At 37.0% G+C, this 15,463-nt stretch overlaps 1 protein-coding gene across 9 annotated transcripts in view; it reads right to left on the reverse strand.

Annotated features, from left to right (window-relative positions):
* The window catches only part of EIF4G3 (eukaryotic translation initiation factor 4 gamma 3), a 270,009-nt gene that overhangs the window by 121,687 nt on the left and 132,859 nt on the right, over positions 1-15,463 (reverse strand). For all 9 annotated transcript variants that reach the window (XM_054720419.1, XM_054720417.1, XM_054720413.1 and 6 more), the window contains 4 exons: positions 15,274-15,453; positions 14,553-14,667; positions 9,870-9,967; positions 7,201-7,323 (listed from right to left, as the gene is read on the reverse strand). In XM_054720419.1, the coding sequence (XP_054576394.1) occupies positions 7,201-7,323; positions 9,870-9,967; positions 14,553-14,667; positions 15,274-15,453 (516 nt within the window). The remainder of the gene's footprint in view (positions 1-7,200; positions 7,324-9,869; positions 9,968-14,552; positions 14,668-15,273; positions 15,454-15,463) is intronic.

The following is a 15,463-nucleotide window of genomic DNA, read 5'->3' on the forward strand; positions in this document are numbered from 1 at the left end:
GGACAACTTCAAGCGTACCAACATCCGAATTATGGGAGTGCCAGAAGAAGAGACACAGCAAGATACTGAAAACCTATTTGAAGAAATAATGACAGAAATCTTCCCCCACCTGGTGAAAGAAATAGACTTACAAGTCCAGGAAGCACAGAGAACCCCAAACAAAAGGAATCCAAAGAGGACCACACCAAGACACATCATAATTAAAATGCCAAGAGCAAAAGACAAAGAATATTAAAAGAAGCAAGAGAAAAACAGTTAGTTACCTACAAGGGAGCATCCATACGATTGTCAGCTGATTTCTCAACAGAAACTATGCAGGCCAGACGGGAATGGCAAGAAATATTCAAAGTGATGAATACCAAAAACCTACAACCAAGATTGCTCTACCCAGCAAAGCTATCATTCAGAATTGAATGGCAGATAAAGAGTTTCACAGATAAGAAAAAGCTAAAGGAGTTCATCACCACCAAACCAGTATTATATGAAATGCTGAAAGGTATTCTTTAAGAAGAGTAAGAAGAAAAAGGTAAAGATAAAAATTATGAACAACAAATACATATCTATCAACAAGTGAATCTAAAAATCAAGTGAATAAAAAATCTGATGAACAGAATAAACTGGTGAATACAATAGAACCAGGGGCATAGAAAGGGAGTGGACTGATAATTCTCGGGGGGAAAGGGATGTGGGGGGTGCGGGAAGAGACTGGACAAAAATCATACAACTATGGATGAGGACAGTGGGGGGGAGGGGATAAGGGCAGAGGGAGTGGTGGGAACCGGGTGGAGGGAGCTATGGGGGGAAAAAGAGGAACAACTGTAATAATCTGAACAATAAAGATTTATTTTAAAAAATAATAAATAAAAAATTAAAATGACTTCTCATCTTATGATCTGAGCAACTGGTATGTCAAAGAGATTTCTTTAACATACTTATAAATGCAAAGAATGCTTATAAATCAATCAACTCAGAAAAAAATAGTCTCCCCAAAAGAGATGTGTACAAAAGATATGAATAGATAACTCATACATATACACAAATAGCCAGTACACATCAAAATTCTTAACTCCACAAATCAATAAATAAAAATTAAATGGGATTTTAAAAATATCTATCAAATAAGCAATATGTAAGGAAAGGGGTATTTTTGTTTACTGCTGGTGGTAGATTAACTGGTACATTTCTGGAGGGTAAGTTACAACACCATAACCCAAAAATAGGTCAAGTTGTTTGTCACAGTATTGTTTATATTAGTGATAAATAGGAAAGAAAAGTAATATCCATCAATTAAATAGAGTACTTCCACATGAAGTCATATCATGCAGTCTTAAAAATTATAATACCTATAGTCAAACATGAACATTTCTGCATGATCATAGAAAAAAGAAAGGTAGTTATACTAGTAAAATGGCATAAACCCAAATACATTAAATTATAGGTATGGATATTTATATATGTATATATGTACTAAAAAATGTCTTGAGGTTTATTCACCAACTAGTAAACAATGATTAACTCTCGGTAAGATTTAGGATTATAATTTATTTCTTTACTACCCTTATTTTCCAATGAAGATTTATGATTTTTACACATACAAAACTCATTTAATTCTGAAAATACATTTTCAACAATAGACAAAAGACTGAATATGATAGTTTCTTGAGATTTCTTACAATACTTGTGATCCCCTACAACTATAATCATGGTTGCAAGATGATTACAAGCTGCAATGTTCAGTGTATGACTGGTAATAAGTGGTAAGAGAGGAAGTTTGCTGTCCATACAAAAATTTGAGTAACACTTTCTTTATAATTAGGATTCAGACTTAGAGTATCTAAGGTAAAATAATACCACTATCTATACTAATAATAGAGGAATATGCAAATTGTACAGGATGCTGTCACAGTAACAGTAACGACCAAACAGCAGGCTGCGTGGGGTGACAAGGTCAGCAGGGTGGTTAGTGAGGGATGACCAAACGACTGAACAGCAGGCTGCATAGGGTGATCAGCCCAGCAGAGGGGGCAGTTGGGGGCGACCAGGCCAGCACGGGGGGGGGGGGGGGGAGTTAGGGGCAATCAGGCAGGCAGGCAGGTGAGCAGTTAGGAGCCAGTGGTCCTGGATTGTGAGAGGGATGTCTGACTGCCGGTTTAGGCCCGATTCCCATGATCGGGCCTAAACTGGCAGTCGGATTGGGCCTAAACCGGCAGTCAGACATCCCCCGAGGGGTCCCAGATTGGAGAGGGCACAGGCTGAGCTGAGGGGTCCCCCCCCCCCCATGCACGAATTTCGTGCACCGGGCCTCTGGTATTTAATAATAGTACTTTATTGCGTAACAGCAAAGGCTTTCACAAAATTTGTTGAAGATTTATGAAAAAACATAGTTCAAGTAAAAACAAAGAATCATTTAAAATACAATAAAATTTAATGTTATTAATTCTCATAAGTGGATCATTATTGGCATGCCAAAACAACTTAAAATATACTTGCTCGCCTGGCTTCCAAAAGGAGAAATAGTATCTCAAAAGCAACCTTAAGTCAAATTTTGTTTTCTTGTTTAAGGAAATTTCTATAGGTACTGAAGCTGGATAATGTTGTTTTTATTAAAAATTCAAGACAATACCCTGTTGGAGACAGACCTGATGAAATCAACAACCCTACTCTACAATTCTTTAAGGTTTCCAGGTATCAAATTTGTAAGAAGCTCTTCAAAAATCTGAGTAACCTGCTGACTTTGAATTTTCCCAAATGACAGGAGAAGCTGTATCTTTCCTAAGATGTGCCAGCAATCAAGAGTTTCCAACCTTTTCTCTGCCCCTACACCCTATGTCATAGGACATTCTCCCAAGTTATAACTATGTTCCACTATAAGAGTAATTCTTAACAGAAAATAATCTCAACAGAAAAGAAAAAAGAACAAAAGGGAGTAGGGAGAGGAAGAAAGGTAAATAGTTCATTAAAAAAACTAAGTGATTTTATATACAAGACCATCCCTTTGGAAGCAGACAATTTTGGAAGCCTTGTACATCATGTACTTATTTTTACCCTCAGGGTTCCATAACAACTTTCAGGCAGCTAGCACATTTGTTAACATAGAAATATTCTTTGTGCCTAATTGCTAACAACAGATATATAACTGGTTTTTATGCTGATGAAAAGTAAACAAAAATTTCCCCTTCTTTCTCACTTTAATATTTGAGCTAAAAGGGAACTCTGAGATTACATAGTACAATCACATTATACAAATGAAAAAAATAGGGGTTTAAAGAGTTTGATGATCTGGCCCAAGGTTATAAATCTCAGTGACAGAGTGGAGACCAACAGGAAATGTTCTAGAACTCTATGATGTCCATCCAGGCATCAACCACTGTCTGTGATCATCTTTATGGGCACATGTATACATATACAGTATGTATATTTTTAATATATTTGAGATAAAAAATCTCCAGGAGTTATTCTATAGCTCATTTTAAAACCTAGGAAACAGGACAATTTCAAAATCTTTAGGGCAAAGCAGCAGCAGAGCAGCAAAAATCTGTTTCCTCACATACACCCAATGCAGTTTCCCTCAATTAACTCTTCTTAGCTTGCATGCTTGCCAAAATCAAATTCATTATCCACTTCTTCAAACATCCTCATGTATACTCCCTGCTATGTGTTACTCTATAAATCTAGGCACCTAAGCTTGAAGAGTCATCTCTGACCCCTTCCTCTCTCTTACATCTAGGGGAACCATGCATCCCTGTTTACCTGGACAGTACAGCTTTATGTCTGTTATCCCAGCAAAATGATTAATAGCATTCCCATTCATTTCTAAAATAGTCCCAATTTAGATGATAAATTATATGGTCACCCTTTTTATAGTCCCTACTTAGTAACCAATTGCTGAATATTTCTCTAATTGGCTTCCTCTCTTTCAACTGACTTTCTAATTTATCACCTGAAATGACAACAGTTTCCTTTCATCCGATTTCCCAAATCCATGTGCTTTTGCATATGATGCCCCTCTGCCTAACTACCCTCTCTCTGTCCATGTGGTGAATACCAATCTGGGAACTCAGATCAAATGGCATCTCTGCTATGAAGCTCCCAGACTCTTCCAGTCATTCTCTGTGCCTCCTAAAATAACAATAATTGCAATATTGATAACAGGTAGTATTTATTGAGTGCTCATTATGCCCTTCGCTTAAGCAATTTTAATATTTGATCTCATTTAATCCTTATAATAACTGTATATGACAGCTTTTATTTTCCTCATTTTTTAAAATGTGGAAGCTAAGACTCTGGAATATTAAGTAACTTGGCTAAAGTTACACAATTAAGTAGTAGGACTGGGACCTGCAATGAAGTATGTCTAATTCTAAGCCAAAGCTTTTAACCTCTCCCCTGTGCTATCTCACCTATACTACCATTACTGTTTCTGTAATCCAACATATTTGAGTCTGTGCTGTAACTCTGTCCCATTTATCAACTTGGTGCTTTAATAATTCTCTGTATACTTCATAGGAGGACCAGTTATATTCTAGTAAGTGTCTTCTGTCTTCTTTAAAGAGACTGGAACAACTTCAATGACAGGGAAAGGCTTTGTTATTCACAGTATATGTATTATGGCTCAAAGCAGGTTATCCATAAGGCCAAAAGCAATACAGTATTTACTATTCAAATTCTGATGCAGAGGGTCTCTTCTGCAGTCTTACTAATTATAATTAGGCCAAAATTGGTAAACTAGCAGCTATTAAGTTAAACCCAATTGGTTTTGGGTTTAAACCCTTTGTATAAACCCTTTGGCTTACACAGTGCTATTTGTTAGTAGAATTGGTAGCCAACATTTAAAACTTGTAGATTTTTTACATAGAGATTTCTAGCATCTTTTGAAAGAGTGAGTCAACACTTTTACAAATATAATAATCAGGCAGTAACGACTGCCTCTCTCAGTAACCAGGGATTGTCCTCTTACTCTACATGCATCACTCTCGATGAATTTCTGGAAATATTTCTAGTGTTTATGTGTCTGTTAAAAAACTATTTGTTCATTTTGTGAATTTCATGCATTTGGAAAGACAACAGATTGGTAGCTGGATTAAATTGCAAGTTAAAATAAATTTCTCAGTCAGAAAATAAATAAATAAATAAATAAATTGCAAGTTAATAAAATAAATGGATGCTTCATGACAACATCACACCTCAAAAACTACTACCAACATTATAATTATTGACTGATGGCCTTTATCAAATAAAATATACATTTACTGTGCTTTATGATTACACAAACACATATACTTGTATTCATGCCTGTGGTCACGGGGGAAAGATAAAGAGCAAAAGGATTTCTGTGGCTAAGGACAGAGGGATAACAGAAAAACACACCAACCCCACAGGGAATTAAAATGCAAGATATACTAACACATGTTCAAATTGAAAATTTAAATAGAAATCAACAAAAGGTTGTCAACTATAAGGCTTGACAGTAATAATATTTTAATAAATGTAGAAAAATACAGATCAAAATTTAACTGCCCTGAATAACCAATGCTAAGTTTTTGCTATAGTATGCCCCTACCTAACAGAGCACATAAGTAGATAATTTAAATGTGTAAATGCTACTTGTCCCATGTTTACTTCCAGAGACAACATTAAATATAAGGCCGCCTTGATCATTCCAGACTTGAAATATCCCTGGAGAAATAATGGAAAATGGTTAAAAGTCCTATTAACAAACATTAATATGACCTTACAATTCACATATCTAGATGGTTATATATTACACTTACTTAGATGATGGAAGACTAAGACAAATGTCAGCCAGAGACTACCATCATTTACAAGCAAAACATATCATCACACAAAGGCCCAAGTGTTAGACTTACTAAAAATTCACACATTTTCAACGATCTTTAAACATGGACAGGTATTTGTCCTCCCCCCATAAAGATGGCATTTTATTTATTCTTTTTTATGGAAATTACTGGGGTGACACTGGATAATAAAATTATATAGGTTTCAGATATATAATTCTATTAATACATCCTCTGTATATTGTATTGGGTGTTCACCACCCCAAATCAAGTCTCCTTCCATCACTATATATCCTCCCCCCCACCCCCCAACACCAACTTTTCCTTTGGTAATCATCATATTTTTGTCTGGGTCTATGAGGTGGTTTTTTGCTTAATTCCATGTATTCATGAATTTAATTATTAAGAACGTTTCAAAGAACTTTTAAAACCTATGCTACTAAAGTTAATAGCCTATCATTCTTAGTACATTACATTTAATTATCCATAACACTTGTTAGTAAACTGGGCTCTGAGGAATACCTCACCTCACTATCCAACCCCAAGATGGGGAAGCAAGCAGCCTCTTACTCCTAAAAACTTTGGTTTTATGTTTTTACATGCTGGGCTTTCACTTTAGATATTCTGTCTTGCTGTTAGAAACATCTGAAAATCACGCATGTCCTCTGAATGGTTATAACGAAATTTATTAGTAACCCAGCGAGGAAAACAAAATCCTGTCAAAGTTGGGGGATTCCATTCTCTACTGAAGTTTACTAAACTCCAGCTCTTCCCGAGATGTCTTGATTTCTAACAGCAAGACAGTGAACTCTTAAGACCATCATAGCCACTTCTGCAACAGGAACAAAAAGGTGCTTGAACTAACATAATTTACTAATAACCTCTGCAAATAATTAAAAAAGACATCCTCCACTCAAGAATCCCATTATGTAGTACTAAAAGGTAAGAGATGTGCCTATAATACATCTAACTATGCTCTGAGTAACACAGATAATCATCTCAAACAATACTGTTCAGTACAAATGTTTAAGTTCTCAACCTTACAGTTTGCATTAATGTAGTGTGCACCACTAAATTCTTAAGGCTCCATATTTAAAACAAAATACTCATTTAATGATGAAGTTTAAATGCAGCTCCTTTTTAGTAGCAATAGGAAAAGTGGCAGCAGCTATGCTCTGACTGTGAAGACAATACACAGAAATATTATCAATAAAAATTTGTAGTTACTGTATGACAATTTGTAAAGAGAAATAATATGTCTGTTTAAATATCATTTAGATATTCGAGGCTATGAGACAACTGATGGAAATGGAAAGTACAGAAAGCAGCTATAGGGAAAAAAAAATTCAGTTGAGGTTAGTGAACAAATACATACCATCATCCATCATGGCTTACTCCAACTCACCTGGGGAGGAGTAGGTGTGGATGTGGGTCTTCCGATGGGTGGAGTAGGATTTCTGCTGCCACCTCCAGACATAATCTCCTCTGTTATGTCTTTACCTCCCTGGTTTGGATCCCTAATTCTTATCTATAAGATTACAATAAGACATCATATTTACAGATGGGGTGTCTCGGTGGTAGATTTACAGGCATATAATGTATTAAAGGTGCAAAACTGAAAAACTGGTCAAATATCAAAGTTGATAATCACCATATTTGATTTTATTTCAATCACAGAACTATATGGGGTCATTCAGAGAAATTTAGGCCATTAGCTCTGACATGAACTAATTAAATAACAAACTAAATGAGACTTAGTTGGCTGAATTTCTAGGCCAAATAAGCAAAGTATTAGCATTTATCTTGTAAGCAGTGCCAAATGAGTGATGTTAAAAAAGATAAGATCCATAAAATAGTTTTAAATTATGGAACTTACTCTGTACAACAAAGTTTTAAAGGCTTTAAATGGTTCTCTAATAAAATGATAAATGTACATATCCAAGGACTCAGAAATAGGAATTTGTTATAGATAACCTTATATATGTACTAGAGGCCCAGTGCACAGATTCGTGCACCGGTGGGGTCCCTCAGCCTGGCCTGTGCCCTCTCGCAATCAGAGACCAATCCAGGACCCCTCAGGGGATGTAGTAGTGCACAAAGCACAAAGTGGCAGATGGTTGGGAAGGAGTCCGAGCCCGGCTCCTGCTCATCCTGACCCTGCTGCACCTGCTGCCGCCGCTGCTCGGTAGCACCGCTGCAGCCGCGCTTGCCAGCTGTGAGCCTGGTGTCTGGTGCTCGCCAGTCAGCTGAGCGGTGCTCCTGCTGTGGGAGCGCACTGACCACCAGGGGGCAGCTCCTACGTTGAGTATCTGCCCCCTGGTGGTCAGTGCGCATCATAGCGACCGGTCGTTCAGTTGCTTAGGCTTTTATATATAGATGTAAGGATTCTTACTGCAATGTTACTTTTTGCTGCAGACATAGAAATATCTTACAGGCTGATGAACACAGTAGTTAAGAAATTATGCCATTTCCTTTCAGTTAAATACGAAATAGCCAGTTGAAAGAATGAGATTGATCTACATGTACTGATATGGAATGAACATCAAGATGTATTGGTAAGTGAAAAGAGGCAAAATGCAGAACAATGTGTATGGCCTTCTTGTTTTAATTTGTTTAAAGGCTACTTATGCTTATATAGATGTCAGTGGACACTGGTTCTACAATAGAGTTGGAGTACCTGGGTCTAGGTCTTCCATCCTGGACATTGCTAAGACATACAGGTTTGTCATTACCTCCAGTGCTTAATGACGGTAGCCCTGTCTTATTGAAAATTTCAAAAAATTCACTAATAAAACCATCTGGATCTCAAAGCTTTTTAGGAAGTAGTTTCTTCAGAAGGTTATGAATATCAGCTATGTTTTTCAGGTTTGAAAGCTTGTTACAAATATAGTTTTAAGTATTGCTTCTAATTCATCTGTTCTATTTTATTCTTCAGTAACAACTACTATTCCTGTCCCCCATTTTCATTGTCTCCTTTATTAATCTTCCAGCATTCTGAAAGTGTTCTTCAAATTCAACATCTACTATGCTGTTTCAACATTTTCAAAGCACAGTATCTCAACTTTAGTGTCATGATATAAGGGCATGTCCTGTTTATTTTGTTAATTTGTTTCTGATAATAAAGAACCAAAGTTTTGAACTTCACTACTCTTTATTAAATGAGAGTATTTTCAAGAATATTGCTATGATGCTATGTCCATCTATCTTAACCATGTGAATGGGGGAGTCCTTCATAAACATCACCCATTTTGAGTGATCTGATGGATAAAAGATTGCAAGCCACTCTTCTACAAAATGTTCTGCAATGTGAATTTTTTTTCTTAAGCATACATTCACATTTTTTTTATTTAAAATTTTTATTATTGACACTATTGCAGATGTTCCCCCATTCCCTCTCCTTTGCCCACCTCTACCTAGCCCCCTCTCCTTGCTCATCCCACACTATTTGTCTGTGTCCATAGGCTATGCATATATGTTCTTTAACTAATCCCTTCACTTTCCTTTATGCAATGTACATTTCATGACTGCACTCTAATTCTCTTGGGCCTGCCTTACTAGACAGGAGCAAAGCCCCTATAACTTACTAAAAACAATTAGAATACATTTTCTAAATTCTGCTTTCTGTTTCTTAAAATAAATATCTTCCACAGGAAAGATTTTTCTTGTTGACCTTAACATTTTGCTCATTTTATCTTGTGCTATTTTTTCCGATCAGTTCATACTTGAATGTGGAGATGACTAGGACAACAGTTAAAGGACAATCAGGATGTGAGAACTGACCTCAAATTCCTCCCATTTAGTGAGATCTTAGCAGACTAAACCCTCCCAATTCTGAAGCTGGAGGGCATGTTGTCACTTCACATACCTAGCTTGGTGCTTGTTGGAAACTGATAATAAGCAAGTGCTACTTGCAACTTCTAGTTAAATGCCCTTCTAGTGGTGAGGATATAAAAGAAGAAAAAATGGCAGTCATTTGTGAACTAAGATGAATAGTGATTACAACTATGAACAAACTTACTTAACAAGTTAATGGACATTCAATTTAAAATAAGAAAAATTAATAAGATTTCTTACTGTTTTTTTCTCTCTCTTGGCTGGAGGGGGCTGCTGCTGGGTAGCCACTATGATAGGTGCTGACTGATATACTGGCTGACTTGGATAAAAAGGTGTTCCTAAAGAATTAGAAAAGAATAAAAGAAGCATTCAGTTATTTTGTCAATCGCTGTAAGACCATTAATGGCACCCTGTCACGGTACCAACAGTTTAATAAAGTAACAAAAACAAGCATTCTTCTTATTCATCTCTTCCCACTAGCTAATGAAGTGGTCAAGGAATGATTTCCAAATACGCATCAACATTTCTTCTTTAGCATCTATATGAAAACAAATAAATAACCAATCCCTGCTGACTGCCACTAGAGTTACCTTTCCAAAACACTTATCGTACTACAGCACTGCTTTAAAAACTCTATTCTGGAGGCCCATTATCCCCAACAGTGATTCTCAGCAAGGTTTGTAAGAGTGTGTTTTATATGTGGGTTTGATCAGCAACAATAGAATATATCTGATCATCTTGGGGGTTTGGAGTTGTCTAATTCTTCTTCCTAGTTATGGAGAACCACTGCCACAGAAAGCTTGGCAAATGTCCTATTTTTTTAACTTTCAAAATTTTGACTGTTATTATAATTACTATTAAACCAGAGTGCTTAGAGTAAATGTGGTGATAAGAAGTCAGATATTTTGAAGATAGAACCTACAGATTTGCTATTGTATTATATGTGAATGTGACTGAGAAAGGGGTGTCAAAGAAAACTCTCAAGGTTTTTTTTTGTCTTAACAAATGGAAGAATGAAAGTGCTATATACTGTATGATTTATTAACTTACTAAGATGAGGAAAACTGGAGGAAGAGTAGAGGGGAGAAAAATCAAGGTTTGAGTTTGGACACGTAAAGTTTGAGATTCTTATTAGACCTTCAAAATGGAAGTATCAAGTAGGCAGGAAGAGATACAAGCCTGGAGTCAAAGAACAGGTATCATTTTGGAATCAGTATAATACGGACAACATTTAAACCATGAGGTCATAGGCATGAAGAAATCCCAGCAAAGGAGATGAAAAAAACAAAAACAACGCAGTAGCTGAAATGAAGAAAATGGTTCGAGAATGGGGAAAGTGTTTAATTATGTCAAATGGTGCTGAGATAGCAACTAAGATTTAGCAAAGCAGAATTCACTGGTGAGCTTGGCAAAAGTTGTTTGGGTAGGGTTACTGGCATGCATCCTGATTAGGGTACATTCAACACTGAATTAGATAAAAGAAAATGAAAGAAGTGAGCATAGACAGCTCTTTTTCTAAAACGTTTTGCTATGATGGAAATCAGAAAAACAAGAAAATGGAGCAAAAAAATCCTTTATTAAAAAAAAGATGGGAACGAAACAATATACCTGTAGGCTGATTGGACTAATCCAGCAGAGGGGGAAAAAAAAAGATGATAATGCAGAAAAACAGAGAAGTGAACTGCTAGAGTAATAACCCTAAATGGGTACATGATGGGATCTAATGCACAAGTAGAAGATTGGCCTTTGGTGGGGGGCATGAATAGTTGGATCACAGTAACAAGAAGGAATGAACTGTATATGAAAAGTAATTGATACAGGTAAAATTCTTGGTACTTGAGCAGTCAAATAATATCAGCTCTATTATCACTCTCATCACGTGACATCATCATCCCTATCCCCATCACTTTGCAGTACCAGAACTCTGCACGTATCAATCAAGCTTAGAGATTCAGATCTGGAAAATATATAATCAGAGGACATGACTGAGACTTCAATAAGTTCACTGTAAAATGACAAAAAACCTTAGCCATCCTTCAGTGTTGAGTAAACTATTCCCAAAGGAGAGCTCAAATAAGCGATTTATGCTACTCTATTACATCACTAGCCCCAAAATGCAGAACACAAAATCCTAATATTGGTTTCAAATGCTGCAAGAGAAGCAATACAATCTGCTCACTTTGCCATATTTTTTAAGCTAAGTGAAATAGGATACAAAAGGTGAACCATCTCTTAAAAAGTCAGATTCTGCTAATAAAACATTTTTGAGTCAACATGACTGAGACAGAGGCTTCCACATATTATAAATACAGTAAATACCAAATGATTAAACCTGGCAGATCAGGATAATCTCAATATAGTAGGATAAAACACTAAACAAGAATGAGAAGATGACAAGGGAGGAGAGAATGATATGGCAGAGTGAGGAAAAGGAGTGTATATTGGTTTGAAGCAAGGGAGAATGAGACCTTCTACTACTGTAAATTCTTTTTTGTTTTCCTTTTTCAACTTCACTGCCACCACTAACCATACATAGCCCTTTGCTCCCAAACCTAATTTTTTCATCTTGGGCCATCACACCCTTAGGTTGGCTGGAAATGATTTTAATCTCCATGACATATTTTTCTGATATAACAGGCATCAAAATATTTAAGAAACGCTGATGAGAGCAAAACTGAAAAGTAACATTGAACAAATACTATTTCTGCATTATTTTTCCTCAACATTGCAGAAATACTGCAAGAATTATACTTTCTAAACAGAATTCTATAATTGTGATTACTGAAATTCAGTGTGGGTAAGAATATTCTTTTTTTCTTTTAAATGTATTTTTATTGATTTCAGAGAGGAAGGGAGAGGGAGAGAGATAGCGAAACATCACTGATGAGAGAGAATCATTGATTGGCTGCCTCCTGCAACCTGGACATTTGCCTTGGCCAGGAATTGAACTGTGAACTCCTGGTTCATAGGTCGACACTCAACCACTGATCCACATCGGTCGGGCTGTAAGAATATTCTTTGAAAATCACGGTTCAATATTTAAACCGGGTAGGAAAATAAAATGTTAGTGTGCTGAGTAAATTGCAAAGCTAAGAATAAAGAACTAAGAAGTCTGGGGAAAATATTATCCAACTCACAAACCCCAGCAGTAGGGCCAGAGGAACAAGTCTCATATTTGTTCCTGGCAGTTCAGCCAAAGGAAGGTCCCTCTGTCTTAGAAGATAGGACTCCCTTTTCAGAACATAGATCTAGGATCCCACCCCCAAACCTACTTTTAACCGGAACCCAAGGTTAGAACAGGAAAAGTGGTAGAGGGAAGGGAGGCATCAAGATCAGAAGAACTGGAAATAGAAAGGTTAAGAGTAGAAGAGATTCCAAGAAGAGAAAATAGGAAGGGGAATGTTTATGGCTTCTAAACAGCAAGACCAGAACAGTTGCCCAAGGTGGTATAGCTGAAGGACCTATAATTGATGAAGTATTAGAAAAGAACTTTTAATTTGGAAAAAAGCATATTAACTAGTGACAAACTTTAAAATTAAAATACCTGCCAAGAAAACTAAGAAGAAAATAAACAAATGGGACTACATCAAAATTAAAAGCTTCTGCACAGCAAAAGAAATCATCAACAAAACAACAAGAAAGCCCACTGCATGGGAGAACGTATTTGCCAATGTTAACTCTAATAAGGGTTTAATCTCCAAAATTTATAGGGAACTCATACAACTTAACAAAAGGAAGATAAACAATCCAATCAAAATATGGGCAAAGGACCTAAATAGACACTTTTCGAAAGAGTACATATAGAAAGCTGAGAGACACATGAAAACATGCTCAAAGTCACTAATCATCCAAGAGATGCAAATCAAAACGACAATGAGGTACCATCTCACACCTGTCAGAATGCTATCATCAACAAATCAACAAACGACAAGTGCTGGTGAGGATGTGGAGAAACAGCAACCCTTGTGCACTGCTGGTGGGAATGCAGACTGGTGCAGCCACTGTAGAAAACAGTATGGACTTCCCTTAAGAAGTTAAAAATGGAACTCCCATTCAGCTCAGTAATCCCACTTCTAGGACTACATCCCAAGAAATCAGAAACACCAATCAGAAAGAACATATGCACCCCTATGTTCATAGCAGCACAATTTACAATTGCTAAGATTTGGAAACAGCCTAAGTGCCCATCAGCAGATGAGTGGATTAGAAAACTACGGTACATCTACACAATGGAATACTACACTGCTATAAAAAAGGAGGAACTTTTACCATTTGCAACAGCATGGATGGACCTGGAGAGCATTATGCTAAGTGAAATAAACCAGTCAGAGAAAGATAAATATCACATGATCTCACTCATTTGTGGAATATGATGAACAACATAGACTGATGAACAAAAATGGATCCAGAGACAGAGAAGCACCGAATGAACTGTCAAACCTTAGAGGGAAGGTAAGGGAGGGGGCGGGAGGAGGGATGTAATAGCGCAGCCAAAGGACTTGTATGCATGCATATTAGCATAACCAATGGACACAGACACTGGGGTGCTGAGGGCTTCTCCTGGGGGTGGGAGTGGCCGGGGAGGGGTCAATGGAGGGAAAAAGTAATACTTTAAACAATAAAAAAAGAAATTAAAAAAATACATATCTGCCAAAATATTATAACTTCAAGGCATGGGCTCTTTGCAACAGAATTACCAACTCCTGCAGAAGGTGTCATTAAAACTAAATACATTTCTATAATAATCTTTCAGTGTAAGCCATTCTCTAAGAAGTAGCTTTCAGGTCAGAACTGTTTGTAACATTTTATCTACAAATAACTTCAGAACACTAGATCTCATTGCCTACCTAAACTGTACTGTCAAACAACAAAATGGATTAAATACAACAAATTAACAGAAATTGTTCAACTTTCCATACTTACCGTAAGCATTGGGGAAGTCTCCAGGTCCTGGTCCGGGATAAAAAGGACCTGGTCCCGGTGGTTGAACTGGATATTGTTGGGGGGGCCCAACATAAGGAGGGCCACTATGACGGTACTAGAAGAGAGAATATGACATTTATAAATAGTATGAAGGTAGCTTACTATAGAAGAAGTTTCGTGTGTGTGTGTGTGTGTGTGTGTGTGTGTGTGTGTGTGTGTGTGTATAAGAAGATCATTTAAATGAGGTGAAGCCACTTGATTAAACACATTCAAAATGCTTGCTTGCCATCAAGATGTGATGATAATGAAGAGAAAGATATGCCTTAAGTAAAGCCATACAGCATATTGGTACACAGGCAGACATGAGCTCCTTCCTTATAAAATTAATTCAGGTTGGTAGCTTTCACTGACATTGAATAATATCACAGGAAGAGCTTAATTATGGATCCTATTTTTGAGCAGCTGGTTGTTGGGAAGGGATGGGAGAAAAGCTAGGAGATAAAAACAATTTCTGAATCATCTTAGAAAGTTTTAAGGAGACACAGAAATATATTTTTGTAATATTATGGAAAATGACAAAATGGCTGGACTTCTAACCAACAAAGAAGTTTACACATCACTAAACACTAATGCTATCATCCGCCTTTTGTGTGGTCTCTGATGAGAACCTTAGTTAATCCCCACTCTCCTCTGGGCCACAAGGACCTGAGAGATACTTTACCTGTGGTATACAGTACTGAGGACCCTGGGGCACTGGGTACGGCATGGGCAGATGGTTAACCATCATGATGTGCTGATTGGCCTGATATACTGCAGTGGGTGTCTGTGCACCAGGACGAATAGAAGGACTGCTGTTCGGGATGGTAGCTCTAGGAGGCTGTATTTGAGGCCTCTGGAAAAACTGAGGAGGG

Source organism: Eptesicus fuscus, chromosome 9 (assembly GCF_027574615.1).
Source record: "Eptesicus fuscus isolate TK198812 chromosome 9, DD_ASM_mEF_20220401, whole genome shotgun sequence".
In the NCBI taxonomy this organism is placed as follows: domain Eukaryota; kingdom Metazoa; phylum Chordata; class Mammalia; order Chiroptera; family Vespertilionidae; genus Eptesicus; species Eptesicus fuscus.